General features: G+C 40.3%; 1 protein-coding gene across 2 annotated transcripts in view; it reads right to left on the bottom strand.

The window, feature by feature from the left end:
* Nucleotides 1-5,656: 5,656 nt before the first annotated feature.
* The window catches only part of Hps5 (HPS5 biogenesis of lysosomal organelles complex 2 subunit 2), a 35,628-nt gene continuing 20,919 nt past the window's right edge, over nucleotides 5,657-20,365 (bottom strand). For both annotated transcript variants that reach the window (XM_090348028.1, XM_090348029.1), the window contains 11 exons: nucleotides 19,861-19,984; nucleotides 17,883-18,032; nucleotides 17,023-17,097; nucleotides 15,905-16,482; nucleotides 14,210-14,330; nucleotides 13,858-14,013; nucleotides 12,552-12,671; nucleotides 11,890-12,003; nucleotides 8,831-8,937; nucleotides 6,614-6,884; nucleotides 5,657-6,135 (listed from right to left, as the gene is read on the bottom strand). In XM_090348028.1, the coding sequence (XP_090204154.1) occupies nucleotides 6,075-6,135; nucleotides 6,614-6,884; nucleotides 8,831-8,937; nucleotides 11,890-12,003; nucleotides 12,552-12,671; nucleotides 13,858-14,013; nucleotides 14,210-14,330; nucleotides 15,905-16,482; nucleotides 17,023-17,097; nucleotides 17,883-18,032; nucleotides 19,861-19,984 (1,877 nt within the window). In that variant the 3' untranslated portion in view covers nucleotides 5,657-6,074. The remainder of the gene's footprint in view (nucleotides 6,136-6,613; nucleotides 6,885-8,830; nucleotides 8,938-11,889; nucleotides 12,004-12,551; nucleotides 12,672-13,857; nucleotides 14,014-14,209; nucleotides 14,331-15,904; nucleotides 16,483-17,022; nucleotides 17,098-17,882; nucleotides 18,033-19,860; nucleotides 19,985-20,365) is intronic.

The raw sequence follows: 20,365 nt of genomic DNA, 5'->3' as shown, positions 1-20,365 counted from the left end.
AGCTCACACTAATCTTCCTGGCCCTTTAAGTGAGGGCAATGCAGTTACTGACTCCGCCACCAGAGTTTACTTAACTCAGGTTGAACTTGCTAAGCAGTCACATGCCATCCATCATCAAAACAGTCGAGCCTTGCCCCGACAGTTCAAATTATCTAGAGAAGCGGCACGTCAAATAGTTAAGACTTGCTCCAACTGTGTCCCTTTTTCACCAGCCCCCCATTTAGGCATAAATCCACGAGGACTGCTTTCTAATCACATTTGGCAGATGGATGTCACACATGTTCCATCATTTGGCCGATTAAAATATGTTCATGTTACTGTAGATACTTATTCTAATTTTATCTTGGCCACCCCCCTTGCTGGGGAAGCCACTAAACATTGTATCTCTCACTGCATTCGATGCTTTGCTGAGATGGGGATTCCCTCGCAAATAAAAACAGATAATGGCCCTGGCTATGCAAGCCGAGCATTTCAATCCTTCTGCCATTCCTATAATATCACTCATATTACAGGCATTCCTTACAATCCTCAAGGTCAAGGCATCGTGGAGAGAGCTAATGGATTATTAAAACATCAAATTGCTAAAATACAGAAAGGAGAGTCGTATCCCGCTACCCCTGTGAATATACTCAATCATGCTTTATTTGTTTTAAATTTTTTGAATTTGGATTCAAATAATTTATCTGCTGCTCAGCGATTCTGGGAAAAAAGAGCGCAGCGTCCTTTTGCCTTAGTAAAATGGAAGGATCCCCTAACTGGTGCTTGGCATGGACCCGATCCTGTTCTAACCTGGGGTCGAGGGCATGTATGTGTTTTTTCACAAGGAGAAAATGACGCCCGCTGGCTGCCTGAACGCTGCGTTCGGATCGTGGAGAGTGACAGTGGCCATCCAAGCAGCGACTCACTGGGCCTACACCCCCAACCCTCCAGTGGTGCATCCTGCGACGTGGGAAGGACCTGAGTTATTTGTGCATGTCAATCGGGACTGCTACTGATCCACTTGTTCCACACATTCATATGAGCTGTGTTTCTCCTCCTTTTACTATTATGTAGGGACCTTTTAACATATTTATTGACTCTACACAATTTAATATGTGACATTATTTTGTCTTTACCAGCCCTCTTCTTAATAACCTTTTTTGTAAAAGATGCCCAGGTGAAAAGCAAAGGCCTCCAGAGGTAAGCAGAAGTCGGCCGACCCCCTTGTATGTCTGCGTTTTATTTTATTTTATTTTATTTTATTTTTGTTTGTTTGTTTGAAAAGGTGCACTGTGGGCCTAAAACAGAGGCCTGGGTGGTCAAGGGACGCCTTGACCCCCCCTCCCCTTCTGAGTTTCTTGTCGATAACAAGGCATACCTGAGAGTCCCACCAGCAAGACATGTCTAAATCTAAAAATAACTGTTTGGTGAAAACATTCATTTGAGCTCATGTTTTTTGTGTTAAGTGTATCTGATTGAGTCCAATTTTCTTGTTATATGTCAATGTCTGATTATTTAATTAAAAGTCTCCGTTTCTCTGTCTTGTTCGTGTTACATATTTTTCCTTGTCCAGTTTTGTCTTTAAAAATTGGTACCATTTCTAAGTATGGATCCTTATGGTTTTTTTGTGCATACTCAAGCACACATCCTTGTTATTTATTTGAACATTTCTGGGCCTAGCATGGCCGCTCCCCCATGTCTGCAGTTGTGACAAGCCCTGGAAAAATAAATTCCAGCTAAGTTGCCTTGCAAAAAGTTTTGTTTTGAACCTGGTTCTCATCTATAAGAGTAAAATTGGCAAAACTCTCTTGACACAAACTTCCGGAAAACGAACGGCCAATATTAATTTTGCGCACTTTATGATCTTTGAGTATGAATGTGTGTGAATGAGTGAACATGTTCAAGGTTAAATTGTCAGCATGCTGTATAAAACAATGGTTGAACTCATTTGAAACAAAGGCAATTGGGTAAATCTAAGTCTAAACTTCAAGAAAATTATTATGCTTGAATGTTTCCTATTTCTTAAAAGTATTATTGCATTGTTTTAAAGAAAAACTGGTAAAAAGTATTTTTCTAAAGATCCTGAAATCTGCATTTTAAAAAATCTGGTATTGCAATACATACAGCTGTTTACATTGTAAACATTGTATCCTGTTCAGCACAGAGGTGTTAGGGAATTTGGGATTTATTACTTTAAGTTAAAGTTTGGAAACATGTATTAGAAATTTAAATGTAAAATTGTTCATTAACGTCAGAAATTTTGCCTGTCCTTTTTTGCAAACTGACACTAGAAATCTGATGGTAAAATGTGAATAATGTGATTAGTATTTTAAAGGAATGTTTAAAGGTTTATCTCCATGCTATTGGGTGTATTTTAAAAAAAGGAGAGGAAACTAAGTCCAGACTTAGACTTTTGGTGCACTGATGTCTATAGTTCTTGAATTAGGGAAAAACTGTTATTTGAGTTTAAACTGTTGTTGGAGTTCTAGACAGTAATCTAAACTGCAAAAGAGCCCTTTTTTCTAAAAGGCAAGAGGAGTGCCTTGAGCCTTAGAGGGCCTGGAGGCAAAGGGAATTCCTTTAGCCTTAAAGGTTTTTCAAATGCAAATAAAGACCAAAGTGTTAAGAGTTTAAGTTAAAAAGTGTAAAAGTTTTAAAGAAAATTAGAAACCATTTCTGAACAAAATTTAAAAGTAAAGTTGTCCTAAAGCTTTGTTTCAAAAAAAGAAACAAGGAAAATTAGGACTATCAAAATGGTTGCTTAATTGCTATTTCAGCTTACTCTTGTAAGTTACTTTATAGCAATCTCCAGAAGGCCCATGGAGAAGGACAGCAGATCCTCATTCAGATGTAAGTTTGGCCCTCACCAAGTTCCAGGTAAGATCATGCTTAGAGACTATTTCTGTATTGACCACCTTGTTGCTTCTAATTGGAGTAAAGTGGCCTTTTGTAGGACTCATTGATCTGAAAGCCACAGTTTTGAGGCTGCCCGGGCAAAGCAAAGTCCCTGTGAGACTGTGGTGTCTAATCTGCCAGCAGGATGCTGGGACAGAGTTGCTTTGGAGCTCGAAGTGGCAGAGTGCTAGCTCTGAGCTGAAAAGCTGGGGGGAAGCACTCAAGCACCAAGCTCGGGACTCACAGTGGCAGGGTGCTAGCCTTGAGCTGGAGAGCTGAGAGACAGCGCCCAGACCCTGAGTTCAAATCCAGCAATCAACAAAGTGAAATGCCAATGGGATGTTTATCCCTGTGTGGAGAGACACTACTGGGACAGGAAAGCCTCTGCTTGGATGGCAGAGATGGTGTCAGATCTTAGAGTCACTTGTGCTTGGCCATTCAAATTAATCAGAGCCGGGAGGTCATAGAATAGTTTGTAAGCATGCCTTACTAATGCCCGTGCCTTTCATAACTGGGCAGGAACTTGTCAATCTTCTGTGATAGCGGGTAGTTTAAAGTCCTAATTGAGTAAAATTTTTATTTTTTATTTTTGACACCAGCCACAAATTCAGGAAAAGTTTGTGGATCTGAGGCTTGTGTCTCTATTAATCTGTTTAGATCTGACAACTGAAGCATTGTTAAGGTTGCAGAAATTTAGTTCCCCAGACAATCAAGAAAAAGCCTTTGCAAATGGGTGCTAGGTAGGCTGCGCTGTTGTGGCCAAGGATGGTTTGTGCAGTTGTTGAATGTCAAGTATGATTTCTAGTTTGGAGTAGATTGTTGTTCCTGGTGTCTAATCCTTGCAACCCCTTGATAAAACAGGCTGGGCTTCTTAAGGTCCCTGGTCAAGCGTGGAGACGGCGCCCCTGAGTCAGCTTGAAGAAGTCACGGAAGTTGAATCTCCGCCCATCAAATCCCCATTGGACCAAGGGACCAAAGTCATTTTTGGAAAATGTGACAGGATAAATTAGGGGTATAGAAAAGAGTAAAAATTGCACTTGTGTTTCTTTTAAAATAAAAAACGGGGGACATGTTGGGAGCCAGAGTGGAATCAAACTGTACCTTGACTTGCATCAGATGATGGCTATATTGTCTTATTGCTTTCTGGCCCTATTCTATGTAAATGACCTGAGAATTACCATATGAATCTAACACCTGGAGGTTCCCTGGGAGAGGAGGAGGGAAGAAGGGGGAGTGGAAAATGCGGACATCCCGGACCCAGTGTGTCTGTCTCTCTTCTTTTTCTTCCTAGTCCTTGTCCCCTATTTCAGGAACCCCAATCTGCGAACCCTGGTTTGCTGCCGGTTGGCCCCGGCACTATTTACCTTGGTAGATGAAGTCAGGTGATATGGTTTGTGTCTGCTATCTCTTTCTGTGTGTACCATCTGCTGCCACATGCCCCACAAAGAACTATAGGGAAATCATTACATAGTATTTCTAATTCTTAGCCGCTATGTCTGAATAAGGCTGAGGGAAGGCCTGTACCTCACTACAAATGCACATTCAACATAACAAGTATAGTCACAGCCCAGGCAATGCTAGTGGGAAGATTTTCCACACCTCCCAAATTTCTAATTAACAGTGCAGGCTCCTCTCCCTGACAACCTCATCAATATGTCTAGTCAGTTAATATCCAGGTGTCATGTATGACAGTAACTTATGTCTATGTTATAAATGGAAAGAGTTAGCTCATTTAATGCATTCAACACTTTATTCCAGAGTTTACCTACTACTGGAAGTTGCTCAGAAATAAAGCTCATGACAGTGAACTGTTCATCAGCTTTTACATTTATTAACATACCTATGTAAATGAGTAGGACTCTGACAAATGACAATTTAGGTACAAAACGTAAATAACACAAGCACTTTAACGTTACAGTTTTTATTAGTATTCACCTTTCTTCTAGCATGGCTTTTTAAAAATATTTTTAAAAGGGTCTGATTAATCAGGCACCAGTGGCTCATGCCTACAATCCTAGCTAGTTAGGAAGCTGAGATCTGAGAATTACAGTTCAAGACAGCCAGTCCCGACACAAAAGTCTATAAGACTCCATCTTTAAATAACCAGAAAAGCACTGGAAGAGAAGGCATGGCTCAAGTGATAGAGCACCAGCTGTGAGCAAAAAAGCTGAGCAAGTGCTCGAGGCCCTGAGTTCAAGCCCCAGTACTGACATACACACACACACACACACACACACACACACACACACACACACACACACACACACACAGTGCATGATTCTCTTTAGCTACTCTGTTTAGGAAACGTTAAGAAAACACATTTCCAATAATAAATCAGTTGGGTTCAAATTAGAAAATGTCAAATAAATACTGGGAAAAAATAAATTAGCTCAATGTAGCTACGGGCATTTTATATTGTTACTTATGTTTTGGTCGGTTATGAACTCTGGGCCTGGACACTGCCCAGAGTTCTTCAGCTCAAGGCTAGCACTCTACCAGTAGAGCCACAGAGCCACTTCCAGGGAAGATTTTTTTTTTTTTTTTTTTTTTGCCAGTCCTGGGCTTGAGCTCAGGGCCTGAGCACTGTCCTTGGACTTTCTCAAGGCTAGAGCTCTACCACTTGAGCCTCAGCACCACTTCCGGCTTTTTTTCTTTTTTTTTTATATGTGGTACCGAGAAATCGAACCCAGGTCTTCATGCATGCTAGGCAAGCACTTTAACCACTAGGCCAAACTCCCGGCCCCCAGGGAAGATTTACCTACCTAATTTGAATCTCCAGTATTTTGTTAGATGTGACAACTCTATTATTCCAGGCCTACCTGTTTGAGTTTTTTCTAGACTGCCTTAGACAAGACATAAAACAATACAACTCCAGTTAACATACTCTTCATTTAACAAAGAGCTTCTGGTCCCTAAACAGGATCATAATAGAAAGTAATTCTCCCAAATCACTAACAATAAGCAAATATGCTCATATATTAGAATAAATACTATGCAGTTATAGACTTTGGTTGAGAAACACTTAGGTCACAGAGCCACAAATGTCAAGGTACAGACACTAACAAGTGTAGCCCCAACAATTTGGCAGGGTTTAGGGGTGATGTCTTTCCTTCAGTAACACGTGCACTCAGACGGTTCAGGAGCATGATTCCATTTTTGTTTTTTTTTCCAAAACCTGATCCCAATCTGCCAAATCTTCGCTACACCTGCTGAGACCAGAGAAACCGATCACACTTTTCAAGCATGCTTTGGATCAAGGCTCTGGAATCACAAAGAAAAAAACACACAAATTTATCTGTAATTATTCATCACATACACACACAAAAGGTCTTAAAGCTACACCTAGAAGATTCAGAAGGTTGGGGCCAGGACTTCTGCCTGGTGGTAGAGTGCTTGCCTAGCATGTACCAAGACCTAGGTTCAATTCCTTGTACCGCATACACTGAAAAAAGCCAGAAGTGGTGCTATGGCTCAAGTGGCAGAGCTCTAACCTTGAGAAAGCTCAAGGACAGTGCTCAGGCACTGAGTTCAAGCCCAGGACTGGCACACACATAAAAAAAGATTCCATCTCCATGGAAGGGAAATTGGACATAGTGGCACATACGTGATCCCAACAACAACAGGAAGTCTAAACAAGATCACAGCTCAGGTGCACATCTGGACAGGAAGCAGGACACTATCCTATTAGGCTTCTATATTCTCCAAGCACCATGGGAGGGGCATGACAGAATAGCCTTACCGCTGCCTTTTCTCAGCAATCCTCAGGATATCACAGGTTCTGGTAAACTTCTCAGACAACTCAAGGGCCAGACCACATTCCTGTAGTAGTGCCCAGGCCCGATCTGGACCCATGGCCTTAGCTAACAGAAGTGCCACATTCTCCACGTTGATGGGGGCAGGCCCATCACAGAAGGTCCCGTTTAGTGACTCCCGTGGAATCGGTCCTGTGCTCCTGTTCTGTATGAGATGTAGGAGAAGTTTCCATTCCTCTATAGTTTCTGGGATCCAACCTATAAACACATACAAATAATGTTGGCTCTGCTCACTCCCAGCATACTGCCTGCATTTAGAACATGGTCAAAACTGTAAAAACGTCTAATACCAAAACATAAATGCACTAAAGAACACAATGGCATATTTGAATTAAAATTGGAGAAATATTTCTGAACATTTTTTTAATAAACTGTTCAAAATTTGCTTGAAAATGCCTGGATAGGCAATAAGGAACAAAATGGACACAATCCCTAATCTTGGCATTGAGACTACTCCAGTAAAGACAGAACTTAAACATATAAATACATACCCTTCTCAGTGTTAAGTACTATGAAGGAAAAGAACAAGGAACCATTAGAAAGAATCTGAGAAAAACTCTGAGTGACATTTAAGCTGAAAGATGAGACAAGCTTGGAAGACACATGCATGTGGCCTATGGAAGATACAGGCTTGTAATAGGGAATGAGGAATGGAGGGGAGGGGACCTATATTTGTAACACAGGAAAGAAATTACGTGAAGAGGGGCTGGGAGTTTGGCCTAGTGATAGAGTGCTTGCCTAGCATGCATGAAGCCCTGGGTTCAACTCCTCAGTACCACATACATAGAAAAGGCCAGAAGTGGTGCTGTGGCTCAAGTGGTAGAGCTCCAGCCTTGAGAAAGTCCAAGGACAGTGCCCAGCCCCTGAGCTCAAGCCCCAGGACTGGCCAAGAAAAGAAAAGAAAAGAAAGGCCTGGGTCTGAACAGCAGGCACAACACTTACTAGTTGTCCTCTCTGGGCCTCAATCATAACATCTAGAATGTGAAAATAACAGCAACTACTCCAGGAGTTTATTATTTCTTGTAAGACAGCAAATGAAGCCACGCATGAGGGCCAACAAGACATGGTAGTGCACACTTTGAATCCCAGGGAGATAGGAGGATCACCCAGTCAAGGCAAACCTTAAAGAACCCGAGCTCAGGGGCTCGGGAGTTGGCCTAGTGGTAGAGCGCTTGCCACACATGCACAAAGACCCAGGTTCAATTCCTCAGTACCACATACCTAGAAAAAAGCCAGAAATGGTGCTGTGGCTCAAGTGGCAGAGTTCTTCTATCCTTGAGAAAGCCTAGAGACAGTGCCCAGGCCCTGAGTTCAAGCCCCAGGACTGGCAAAACAACAACAACAACAAACCCGAGCTCAAAAACAAGCTGGTGCCAGTGGCTCACGCCTGCAATTCTAGTGTCCCTGAACTTCATTTGCTCAAGGCTAGCACTATACCACTTGAGCCACAGCACCACTTCCGGTATTTTCTGTTTATGTGATACTGAGGAATTGAGCCCAGGGCTTTGTGCATGCTAGGCAAGCATTCTACCTCTAGGCTACACTTCTGGCCCCAATTAACCACGTTAATTCCCAATTAAAAAGCCAAAAGTGGCACCCGGAGTTTGGCCTAGTGGTAGAGTGCTTGCCTAGCACGTATGGAGACCCACGTTCAATTTCTAGGTACCACATACATAGAAAAAACGAAAAAGAAAAGCCAGTAATGGTGCTGCAGCTCAAGTGGTCGAGCTCTTAGCCTTGAGAAAGTCCAAGGACAATGCTCAGGCCCTGAGTTCAAGGCTTAGGACTGGAGCCTCCAGAAGTGGAGGTATGGCTCAAGTGGTAGGATACACTAGCCCAAAACAAGGCTTTTGCTTAAGTGATAGAATACTGTGAGGTTCTGGGATCAAACTCAAGTACAACAAAATAACAAAAAAATAAAAAGCATATGGAAAACATACAGTATATTTTATATTACTCAAAATATATTAAGTATTCATTAAATAGAAGAAAACTTGTAATATATTAAAGGTTTAAAATGTACAAATTAGACAACTAGAATAATATATATATGATTCTTGAAATGTTCACCAAATTTCTTTACTCAAAAGCATAGAGACTTGTAAAATACTCTAATGAATAATAACCAACAGAGATTTACACACCATTGTCCCCTTCCATCAGGCTCATATCATTCAGATACACAATGTTGGTGAAGGCTTCTCTTCGCCTTTCCAGCTCCAAACAGAGCGTAAGATATCCAGGCCAGAAACTTTGAAGAGATCAAATTGAAGAAGTTATTAAGAGGCAGTGAATTTACCCAGAAGCACACTATCTCACACAGTAGACACTAGCCACGTGTGGCTATTTATTTAACTAAAAGTAAATACAGCCAGTCGCGGTGGCTCACATCTATAATCCTAGCTACTCAGGCGGCAGAGATCTGAGGATCAAGGTTCAAAGCCAGCCAGGCACTAAAGTATTAAAGTCAATGAGACTTTTATCTCCAATTAACCACCAAAAACCAGGAAGTGGTACTGTGGCTCAAGGGATAGGGTGATAGCCTTGAGCTGAAGAGCTCAGGGAGAGCACTCTGGCCCAGAGAAAATAAAATACAAAATACAATACAATACAAAAAAGTAAATATAGGACCAGGAGTTTAGCCTAGTGGTAGAGTGCTTGCCTAGCATGCACAAAGACCCAGGTTCGATTCCTTGGTGCCACATACATAGAAAAAAGTGAGAAATGGTGGCTCAAGAGGTAGAGCTCTAGCCTTGAGAAAGTCCAAGAGCCCAAGGGCAGTGCCCAAGCCTGAGTTCAAGGCCCAAGACTAGCAAAAAAAAAAAAAAAAAAAAAAGTAAATACAATTTCAAAGTCAGGTTTGCTTTTTTTTTTGGTTGGTCATAGGGCTTGAATTCGGGGCCTGGGCACTGTCCCTGAGCTCTTCAGCACAAAGCTGGCATTCTACAACTTTACGCTTCAATAAAAAAATAGCATACTCAAGCTGGGTGCAGTGGCTCATGCCTTCATTTGCTGTATTAACAAGTTTCACTCATTTTCCTTCAAAATGTCCCTTGGATGTGCTTTTCTAGCCTACTAACCATCCACCTTGAATTAACACAACAGCTTCCTAGAGGCTTTCCTTCCAGCCTTCTTCATGTATGATCCCAGAAATGATCTCCAGGAAGTTCTAGTTCCATTAAGAATCTTTGCACCTCGGGGCTGGGAGTTTGGCCTAGTGGTAGAGTGCTTGCCTAGCATGCACGAAGACCCGGGTTCAATTCCTCAGCACCCCACATACATAGCAAAAAGCCGGAAGTGGTGCTGAGGCTCAAGTGGTAGAGCTCTAGCCTTGAGAAAGTCCAAGGACAGTGCTCAAGCCCTGAGCCCAAGCCCAGGACTGAAAAAAAAAAAAAAAAAAGAAATCTTTGTACCAAAAAGTCCAAATGGGTCTGTCCTGACAACTAAATTCTTAAATTCTTTTTTTTTTTTTTTTGCCAGTCTTGGGCCTTGAACTCAGGGCCTCGGCACTGTCCTTGGGCTTTCTCAAGGATAGAAGAACTCTGCCACTTGAGCCACAGCACCATTTCTGGCTTTTTTCTACATATGTGGTACCGAGGAATTGAACGTGGGTCCTTGTGCCCACTAGGCAAACACTCTACTACCAGGCTAAACTCCCGGCCTGACAACTAAATTCTTCTAAGCAGCTTTCAAAGTCCCTCATGACTTATCATCCATCCATCCACCACTTCCTAGTCCTACCCTTCCTTATCCAATAACAACATATATCAAGTGCTTGTCACTGTATGAATTAAACAAAAATGAGGAAAAAGAAAGACAAAGGTCCCTGAAAAATCAGAAGCTAGGTGACATCATAAGACATCACCAAGCAAAAAACAACAACTTGATTACTGTTCCTCTCACTGGACCCACAATCCCTCTTTGCAGAGCTGCTTTACTCATCAGGCCCTGACTCCTTACTGAGGAGATTTCCATCTCTCCCTTCTTAGAAATCTTTTATTGTAACTGATACTACATAATCCAGTGCTAGTGCTTAATGAAATACTTCTACATGCTTGAGAAATGGGGCTAGCAACTGAGCAGAGGGAATGAAGAACTAGCCAGATGCTGTCTCTAATACATGTACAAAAATAAAAGGCAAAGTCATCTATTGTCAAACAGTCCTTTTTCCTTTAGCATATGGAATTCTTCCTTTTTTTACTAAGGTGGAATTTATTTACATTTGTTTAGAATGTTCAAATAATACATGTTACATGTGATGAGCTCGCACAAATACATACACCTGTGCATGTCCTATTCCAAATGTTGTTCATTCAATTAGATAGAAAACATTTTAATCACACCAGAAAGCTTCTTCAATGTCCCTTCCCTATTCAAGCTCCAAGCCCAGACAACCCCTATTCATATTTCTGTTCTCTATTGAAGAATTTCAACAAATGACAGAAGATATGCAAGGCCCCTGGCTTTATTATCTCAGCAGAGGCATGATGTTTTTGAGAGTCTATTTCTTCATTTTATTGATTTTTAAAATGTAAGAATGAACTCCACATTTTACCTAATTAGATGTTACATATTTTGGTTCATTTCAGCATGAGCTGTTACACATAAAGCTATCTTGAACTTTCATGTGCAAGGCATACATTTTCTTTCTCTTGAAGAAATGTTTACAGGTGAAACAGCTAGGGAAAAATGTGTTCACCACACTATTAAAGTTAGCCTGAATGATAGCCCTGTGGACTTTGGGAATAGGGGCCAGATTTGGTTCAGTATTTTACCATTATTTTACACAGAAAACATTAATTCGGTATTTTTTATTTAATAATATTTATATATTTAAAAAATAGTATAAAAAATGAGAAAAATGTCTGAAAGGCATAAAATTACCTATAATTTTAATTACAAATATAACTAACCAGAATTAAGTTTGTCCCAGTTTTGTACAATTCTTTTTCTCCTTTTGACTGTTTTTTTTTCTTTTGGCTTTCCCTTTTTCTTTTCATACCTAGTGAACAATTTTCTTTTTTTTAATATAGATTTTATTAACATTGATTTTTATATCATGTTTAATAAATAAGTATTCAAGAAGAGAATGCGAATGGAATTCTTAAGTAATGAAGGAAATAATTTCAGGCCTTTTACCAAAACATTATCCACTGAAATGATTCTGATATTAACTTCAGCATCTGTAGAAATCCTCACTTACCCACAAGACTTGCAGATGTCAGTCATCTTCTCTTTGGTTGTAAAATCTGCAGGAAGTTTCACTAGATGAAGAATCAGTTGGCTATAACCCCAGGAAAGTAAGTGTGAATGAGGCCTGTGAAAGAAAAAAGTATCAGTAAACCAGAGAGTTTATTAGTCATCTGACTGCCAAGACTACAGTTTAATTTCATCTATTATTCTATTTTTCCAACATTTATTCTTGGCTTTTGAAAAATTAAAAACAGTAACTTTTCCTGTAATGTGTTTATTTAAAAAAAAACTAAACAAACAAAAAAACAAATTCAGGGATAGGACTGTGGCTTGGTATCTGAGTGCTTACTTAGCATGCAGGAGGCCCAGGTGCAATCCTAGAATCCAAAAGGAAAGGGGGAAAAAAAGCCTATAATCCTATCACTTATATGTACAAATAAGATAGAATTTTTAAGGACTATAATAAAATCTTCCCTGGAGGAAAACTAAGGAATATATTTGATATAATTATCAGTGTTTAATTTCTGCAAATTACATATGAAGAATATTTTTCTTATTGAAAGATTGTATTAACACTGATTTCTGCATCATATTTCAGATGTCACATTTAACAAACAAGTTCAGAATCTTTATGAGGTCATATCTAGAAATGTATTGACAATCCTTCCGTACCTGGGATGTCCTTCATTATCCATAGTGCTTGTGCTGGGTGGAGCATCATGGGACACCGCCAAAAGCAACCAATCCAATCTTAAAGATTCCGGTTGTAGAAGAGACTCAAGAAAAGATGACCTGAGAGAAGGTTGGGGAGGAAAAAATTCACCAAGTTTTATGAGAAGAAACAGTAAGGGGGCATGAAGAAAATATGAAGGAATCAATGGGAATACAACAGATGAAATAACTTGAAAACTCTTCTATTACAAAATGTCTTGAAATGCTGGTGGAAATGTAAGTCTTCTAAAGGAATAGCTGAGCCTTAAGATAATAAGGAAAAGGTCCAAGGGCTAAAAAGCAAAAATAATGGATAAATGATAGCATGGCAAGAATGCAATGACCAAATGAAAAAAAGAAGGAAGGAAGTTGTCAGTCTAATAAGCAAATGAGAGTTTATAGCTACAGAGATGACTGGAAAACAATCTGAAGACATAAGCAAAGCAATGGAACTGGAGTCAAGCCACAAAAAGCTAGGGTATGTCAATGGAGAGGCGGCAGCAGATCCCCTCACTGCATAAACAACAAGAAGCTATTTCTATTTGTTTGTTTTTTTATCAGTCCTGGGGCTTGAATTCAGGGCCTGAGTGTTGTCCTTGGGCTTTCTCAAGGCTAGCACTCTACCCCTTGAGCCACAGCATCACTGCCGGCTTTTTCTGTGTATGTTACCAAGGACTCAAACCTGGGTCTACATGTGGGCTAGACAAACACTCTACCACTAGGCCAAACTTCCAGCCCAGAAGCTTCTCTTTTTTAACCTCACCACTGAATCAAGGATTTTATTTTACACTGATGATCTTGGAATTGGAAAGGGGGTAGGGGGATATAAAGAAGTATGATTTTGTTGTTGTTGTTGGTGGTCATGGGACTTGAACTCTGGGCCTAGACACAGTCCCTGAGCTCTTCAGCTCAAGGATACTGCTCAACCCCTTGAACAACAGCACCACTTCCAGCTTTTTTTCTGGTGGTTAACTGGAGATAAGAGAGTCTCACAGACTTTAGTGACCAGGCTGGCTTTGAACCTCGATCATCAGATCTCAGCCTCCTAAGTAGCTAGGATTATAGATGTGAGCCAATACGGTGGCTAAAACTATAATACTTTGTGGTATGTGTTGTGAAATATGGAAGAATGGCAGAAGATTCCTATTCCCCAAATCTACAGTAGATGACTCAACTCTGTGGTAGTTAATGAGAAAAATGGGATAGCTGCTAAGTAAAGAGAACAGTGTCCTATCGAAAGGAAAAGAGCAAATGTACTCTTTCTCACCTCTGATCTTCAGGCCTTGATTTCACCAAACTGTCTAAATAGGCCAAAAACTGAACAGGATGCTGATGACAAAGCTTCATGATATCTGAAGGCAAAATGGATGGATAGAACCTGACTAAGGATCTCAGGGCAGATTCCCCAAACTTCTCATACAAGCTGCGTTTGAAAACAGAACACATTGATGATCAACTTCAGTAAAATCACATAACCAGGGCTACATTAAATACTCACTATAAATGAAAATATAACAGCATGAAGCTGTCCAATTTGCAAATTAGTAAAACTGTGGAGGCTAAGACACAAGAAAATGCTTGTGATTTCATTGTTATAAATAACATTCAGAAAAACATACCAGGTAGCATAAGCAATCAACAGAGGACTATCAAAAGGAACCGAGGCTTCTAACAACTTTAATCTTGTTGGTAGGTCTCCTTCTCCCATCTCCATATATGTAGAATTAGAACTCGCCATTTCTGAAAGATAAACCACAGCCTTTGCCTTCACTTTTCTGTGCAAATATTCAAGATATGAACATACTCATTCAGTGTCCATTACTCATGTACTTGTTGTGGTATATAGGTCCTCTGTTTGCTAAGCATTTGTTTTTTATTGGTCATTTCTTTGTTGTTTTAAGATATATAGTCTAGGCTGTCCTCTAACTTGTAATCCTAATCTCTTCCTACTGGACACATGAACAGGTTTCATTTTCCAGTTTCCTTGGCACATTACGTAGCACTATGGGAAAGAATTCTCACCCAAAGAATGTGGGCAGAAGCTGGGTGCCAGTGGCTCAGGTTGAGATCTGAGGATCACAGTTCAAAGATAGGCCAGGCAGGAAAGTCCCTGTGATTTTTTTTTTGGAGGGGGGTTGTTTGGTTTTTTGTGGGTCATGGGGCTTAAACTAGGCCTGGGCGCTGTTCCTGAGCTCTTCAGCTCAAGGCTACCGCCCTACCCTTGAGCTAAGACCCACGTCTTGTTTTCCCTTTTTTTTTTTTTTTTTGCCAGTCCTGGGCTTGGGCTCAGGGCCTGAGCACTGTCCTTGGACTTCTTTAGGCTAGCACTCTACCACTTTAGCCTCAGCACCACTTCTGGCTTTTTTCTTTGTATGTGGTACTGAGGAATCGAACCTGGGTCTTCATGCATGCTTGGCAAGCACTCTACCACTATGCCAAACTCCTGGCTCTCCCTGAGACTCTTATATCCAATTAACTGCCAGAAAACCAGAAGCGGCAGTATGGCTCAAGTGGTAGAGTGCTAGCCTTGAGCTGAAGAGCTCAGGGACAGTGCCCAGGCCCAGAGTTCAAGCCCCATGACTGACCAAAAGAAAAAAGAATGTGGGCAGAGAAAGAGGGAGAGGGAAAGACTAGGCCAGCTAGATCAAAGAGCATGTTCTGGTGCCTTCCCTTGAACACAACAGGACACCTTTAATCACAAACTGTAAGCAAGTATGAAGCTTAAATAACAGAAAGAGCTTGAAATTCTACCACATGGAAGAGAGTTGCTCATTGACTTAGAACACCATCCTGAACTATTATATGAACAAGAAAAACATGCCTACTATATCTGAGTTACTACACTATGAGATATTTATGAAAGCAATTTAGCCTATGCAACTAATAATCAGTTTCCTCATCTACAAAATAGAAGAGCCTTGTGTGCTCTGAGTTTTATAAGGATGCAATGATATCTGAAATGTTATATGGCATGTAGCATATTCAATAAATGGTATATATTTTCTGTTAGTAAATTACATAAGGAGATTTTCTTGCTTTCATAGGTTCATTTTCATATTTCTTACTTTAACCCCAAGTGCTCCAGTACTGCTGTATCATTTTCTGAATGTGTAAGAAAAATGAAACGAATTCCTTATACTAGAGTAGTAGCAAGTTAAACCAAGGTTTGAAGAAACACTAAATTTAAATGAGTAGAAAACAGAGTAGGGAGCTGACCAGGGGCAATTTTCCTTTTTTTAAAAAACCCTGAAGCTCCAAAATGTTACTTCTCTCTACTTTAATATCCACCTTTGATAAGACAAACTGATCATTACCTTTCAAACCTTCAATAAAAGTATTCCAAACATAAGGGCTATTAGGGTAACTAAGTTTGATACTCTCCTTTGCCCTTTTCAAGTCCAGGAGGAAAAAATATGTCTTTAGGAATTGGCAAGCCAAAACTTCAGGAGAGCACTGCTGCAATGCATGGCCCGCACGTTCATCTGGGCTTTTCGCGGTAGAACTCAGTACGTTCAGTTCCAAACACAACGTCGTCAATTCAGCGAGATCCTTTTGGAGGCTGTTTGGGATGTCACATGGAGCACATACTCGAAAAATGTCATCCAGCGGCTCCCTGAGACTACTTACAGACTCACATTCTACTTGACAAACAGTTTCTTCAACACTTAAGCAGGCCCTTTTTTCTTCTTCATTATCTTCATCTTCTCTTCCCTTTTGTGACTCACAAAGCAGTAGTACATCCTGGTTCAATTCCACAAGTAAACTGCCAGTATATGAAATGCCTGCAAAGTCTTTCACAGCAAATGTTTTTTCTAAGTGTAAAAGCCACTCTTGTAAAACCATTCTCAGAGACTTCGGTTCAAATAAAACAAGAGGGTCCAATAGCTTGGTCCTATGTGAAATAAGTAAGCATGAAATTTAGATTTCATATACTTTTAAAAAATGTATTATTACATGTTAGAGGAATTTTACTGATAAAAACAAGTTCCTTTAAGCTGGGTGCAGTGGCTCACACCTGTAATCCTAGAAACTCAGAGGCTAAGATCTGAGGATCAAGGTTCAAAGCCAGCCCAGGCACTAAAGACAATCACATTCCGATCTCTAACTAACCACTAGAAAACCAAAAGTGGCACTGTGGTTCCTCAAGGGGTAAGGCGGTAGCCTTGAACAGAAGAGCTCAGGGATAGTGCCCAGGCCCAAAGTTTAAGCCCCATCACTGAAAAAAACAACAACAAAAAAACAAGTTCATCTGATATGTAACTTTTTAAACTCTTAAGTAACAAGTATGTCAACAAAACAATACAACAGAGAACACTGCGTGCAGTATGTTACTAATTCTTGAATTTCAATGGCAAACAAGAACACCTTGGTAGCATGACTGATGAGATCTAAAAAGGACCCCCATTTGCTATAAAATTCTGTTCACACTCACATTGCTTCTGCTGTGGCTGATGTGAGCTCTTGGAACCTGTCTTCTGATGGTTGGCTAGTTATTTCTTTTGTCTCCCTAGAAAAGTATGAAAAATTAAATAATACAAGAGTTAGAAGAGATCCAAGATTTCCAGACAAATATCTATATACTCTTACTATGTGACAAGTATTTGTACTTCAGGACACATTGCTGAAAGAGTTCCTTTTTTCTTTCTCAAATTACCTTTATGAAACACTTCCTTTTTTGATTCACCAAGCAATAGCAACAACCTAGCTCTGTCAAGCTTCACAGCATTAATGACTTACTCAGTTCTAGGCCAATTAGAAGCAAAGGTCCAATACTGTAATCATCCTGCTTTTTTCTAAAACAACTGACATCCCAGAAATTTGATGAAATTACAAGAAAGGAAGGGGTCTAGCATAGGAGAAAGATTGAAGTACTAGGCTAAAAAAAAAAAAAAAAAAATTGGGGGGGTGGGGCTCTGGGCGGTGTCCCTGAGCTCTACAGCTCAGGGCTACCTCCCTACCCTGGAGCCAAGCCCTCCATCCCCTCTTTTAGAGGTTAACTGGAGTAAGAGTCCCCGGTCCTTTTGTGCCCAGGCTGGCTTTGAACCTTGATCCTCAGATCTCAGCCTGAGTAGCTAGGATTACAGACGTGAGACAACGCATGTGAGCTAAAAAAAAAAAAAAAAAAAAAAAAAAAAAAAAAAAAAAATTTAACAGTGGAATTCACAGCTACATAACAGTCTTCAATGAATAGGCTATCCATATGCTTTCTTCAGCAGGACAGTCTCAGTCTGTGGCTTTCTTTCAACTGACAGATCCTCTAGCACTTATACAGGTTAACAAGTAAGAGCTTACTCAGTATCTTTCTCCTGTGGGCAGGCAACTGAGTTTACTTCCTGGACACATGATTGATCCTCCTCTGTGGGCCCCAGTACCTCTCTATGCTCTGGGCTTGCGTGAAGGGTGCCAATCTTCTCAGTAGTTTTACGTACAAAGCTAGAAACACTGAAAGCAAATACCAAAAATTACAAATGTGAATAAGAATTATTGCCAAGAATAAAAATTTTAGTACCTGACTTCTAGGAAGACAGTTTGGGCTTAAAGGAAAATCTAAAGAGTGTTTTTGTTGATTTTTTTTTTTTTTGTGTGTGTGTGTGTACCAGACCTGGGGCTTGAACTCAGGGCCTGTTTGCTATTCCTGAGGTTTTTGCTCAAGGCTTTAAACTCTATCTTGAGCCATAGCTATACTTCTATCTCTTCGGTAGTTAACTGAAGGTAAGAGTCTTATGAGCCTCTGGATGCAATATCTCACACTTGGTCACTAAAAAGTCTGTGAGATTCTTATTTCCAATTAATCACTAGAAAATGGGAAGTGAGGCTGTGGCTCCTGGGGTAGGGTGGTAACCTTGAGCTAAAGAGCTCAGGAACAATGCCCAGGCCCTCGAGGCTCTTGGGTAGGGCAGTAGTCTGGAACTGAAGAGCTCAGGAACAGCATCTAGGCCCAGAGTTCAAGCCCCAAGACCGAAAATAACAACAAAAAAAGTGTTATAGGCCAGGCAAGTGGCTCACACCTATAATCCTAGCTACTGGGAGACAAGAGATGGAGATCTGAGGATCTAGAGGATCGCAGTTCAAAGCCTACCCAGGCACTAAAGTCTAAGAGGCTCTTATCTCCAATTATATAGCGCTGTAGCTCCTCAAGGGGTACAGTGGTAGCCTTGAGCTAAAGAGCTCAGGGACAATTCCCAGGCCCAGAGTTCAAGTCCCACCTCTGACAAAACAAAAACAAAGAGTCTTATGGACTTGCCTGCCTGGGCTTTAAACTGTGATTCTTAGATCTCAGTATTCTGAGTAGCTAAGATTACAGGTGTAAGCCATGTAATAATAATAATAGGAACTTCTGTAATCAAAGACATAGTTCACACAAGGCCCATACACTTATAATACAGTAACTCACTTGGCTTAAGAAAATGTTCTGAGAACAATGATTCATGCTAAAGAAGAAATCTCTAACTGCTGTGTCTGTAATGTTCCCATCGATTTGGGCAAATTAAGTCATGCAATCATCATGCCTAACAACAGAATAACTAAGAATTTTTTCATGAAACTTAGCTCCCAACTACTCACAATATACCCTTCTAGACCAACTTAAAAACTGTATCTAGTAAGGTACTGATAAGATTTAAGTAGCTACATAAAGTTTCCTCTCTCACACTTAAATGCCAGTACTAATTCCACTGAGCAAGTACAAAGAATTCTGAAAAATCTCCAATTCACCCGAAACTGAGAAAGGATTAAAAAATGACTAATTTACACAAGGAAACAGGGCGGAGAGCTGGGCCTAGTGGTATAGTGCTTGCCTAGCATGCATGAAGCCCTGGGTTCAATTCCTTGGTACCACATACACAGAAAAAGCTGCAAATGGTATTGTGGCTCAAATGGTAGAGCATTAGCCTTGAGAAAGCCCAAGGCCAGTGCCCGGGCCCTGAGTTCAAACCACAGGACTGGCAAAAATAAATAAATAAAATAATAAAAGGAAACAGTTCCACTACTGGTTAAGAAAAAATAAATATTTAAATGTCTTTTTGTCTGTGAGTGGTGTGCTGCACTTACCACTTACACACTTGGTTACTCAAAGGGAAAAGCTCAGCTCCCTGAGGTTTGAAATGAGAAGTCAACAGCTTCAATTTAACAGGCTATAAGAAGAAATAACTCAAGGCTTTTTTCTTCTCATTTAAAATATCTTTCCATTCTCACCACAAAGCACCTAATGTTGATAACAGAAGTAAAACCAGAAATGGAATAAAATGTCAAGACTAACTGGTTTGTTTACCTTTCTTTGACAGCCTGAAGAGACACTAGAGGAGATGGAGAACGAAATGATAACGGAATGCCGAAGGGAAGAAATGTTTCATTCTTATCTGTCTCAAACGTCACTGGACCATGAGAAACATTATCTAATGAATAGAATGAAGTGGGAGACAAAAAATTACTACATGGAAGTTTCTGAACTTTAAAGGAATTCTGAAATGAATAAACCAAAGGAAATGAAAGTATTCAATACCAAAATCACAACTGACCCAAATACAAATGAGCGTGAACATAGGTTTACAAAAGGCATGGGATGGTCCACGTAAAACACTTAGGCAGGTACCTTCATTTGCCTACTAACTCTGAATCCCCAAGTCAAAAAGGAAGTTTACAATCTCTATTAATTTCTTCTCAACAGTGCAGTCACAGGAATACTGGAACATTGAAAAGAGAAGTCAATGGCCCCCAAAACTGGAGCAATTTTTCAATGCCTGATGGAAAATAATTTGGTTAGTAAGGATAAAATC

The sequence above is a fragment of the Megascapheus bottae genome, chromosome 16 (genome assembly GCF_031878675.1).
Source record: "Megascapheus bottae isolate mThoBot1 chromosome 16, mThoBot2.hap1, whole genome shotgun sequence".
In the NCBI taxonomy this organism is placed as follows: domain Eukaryota; kingdom Metazoa; phylum Chordata; class Mammalia; order Rodentia; family Geomyidae; genus Megascapheus; species Megascapheus bottae.
This window is presented reverse-complemented; position numbering and strand designations above follow the sequence as displayed.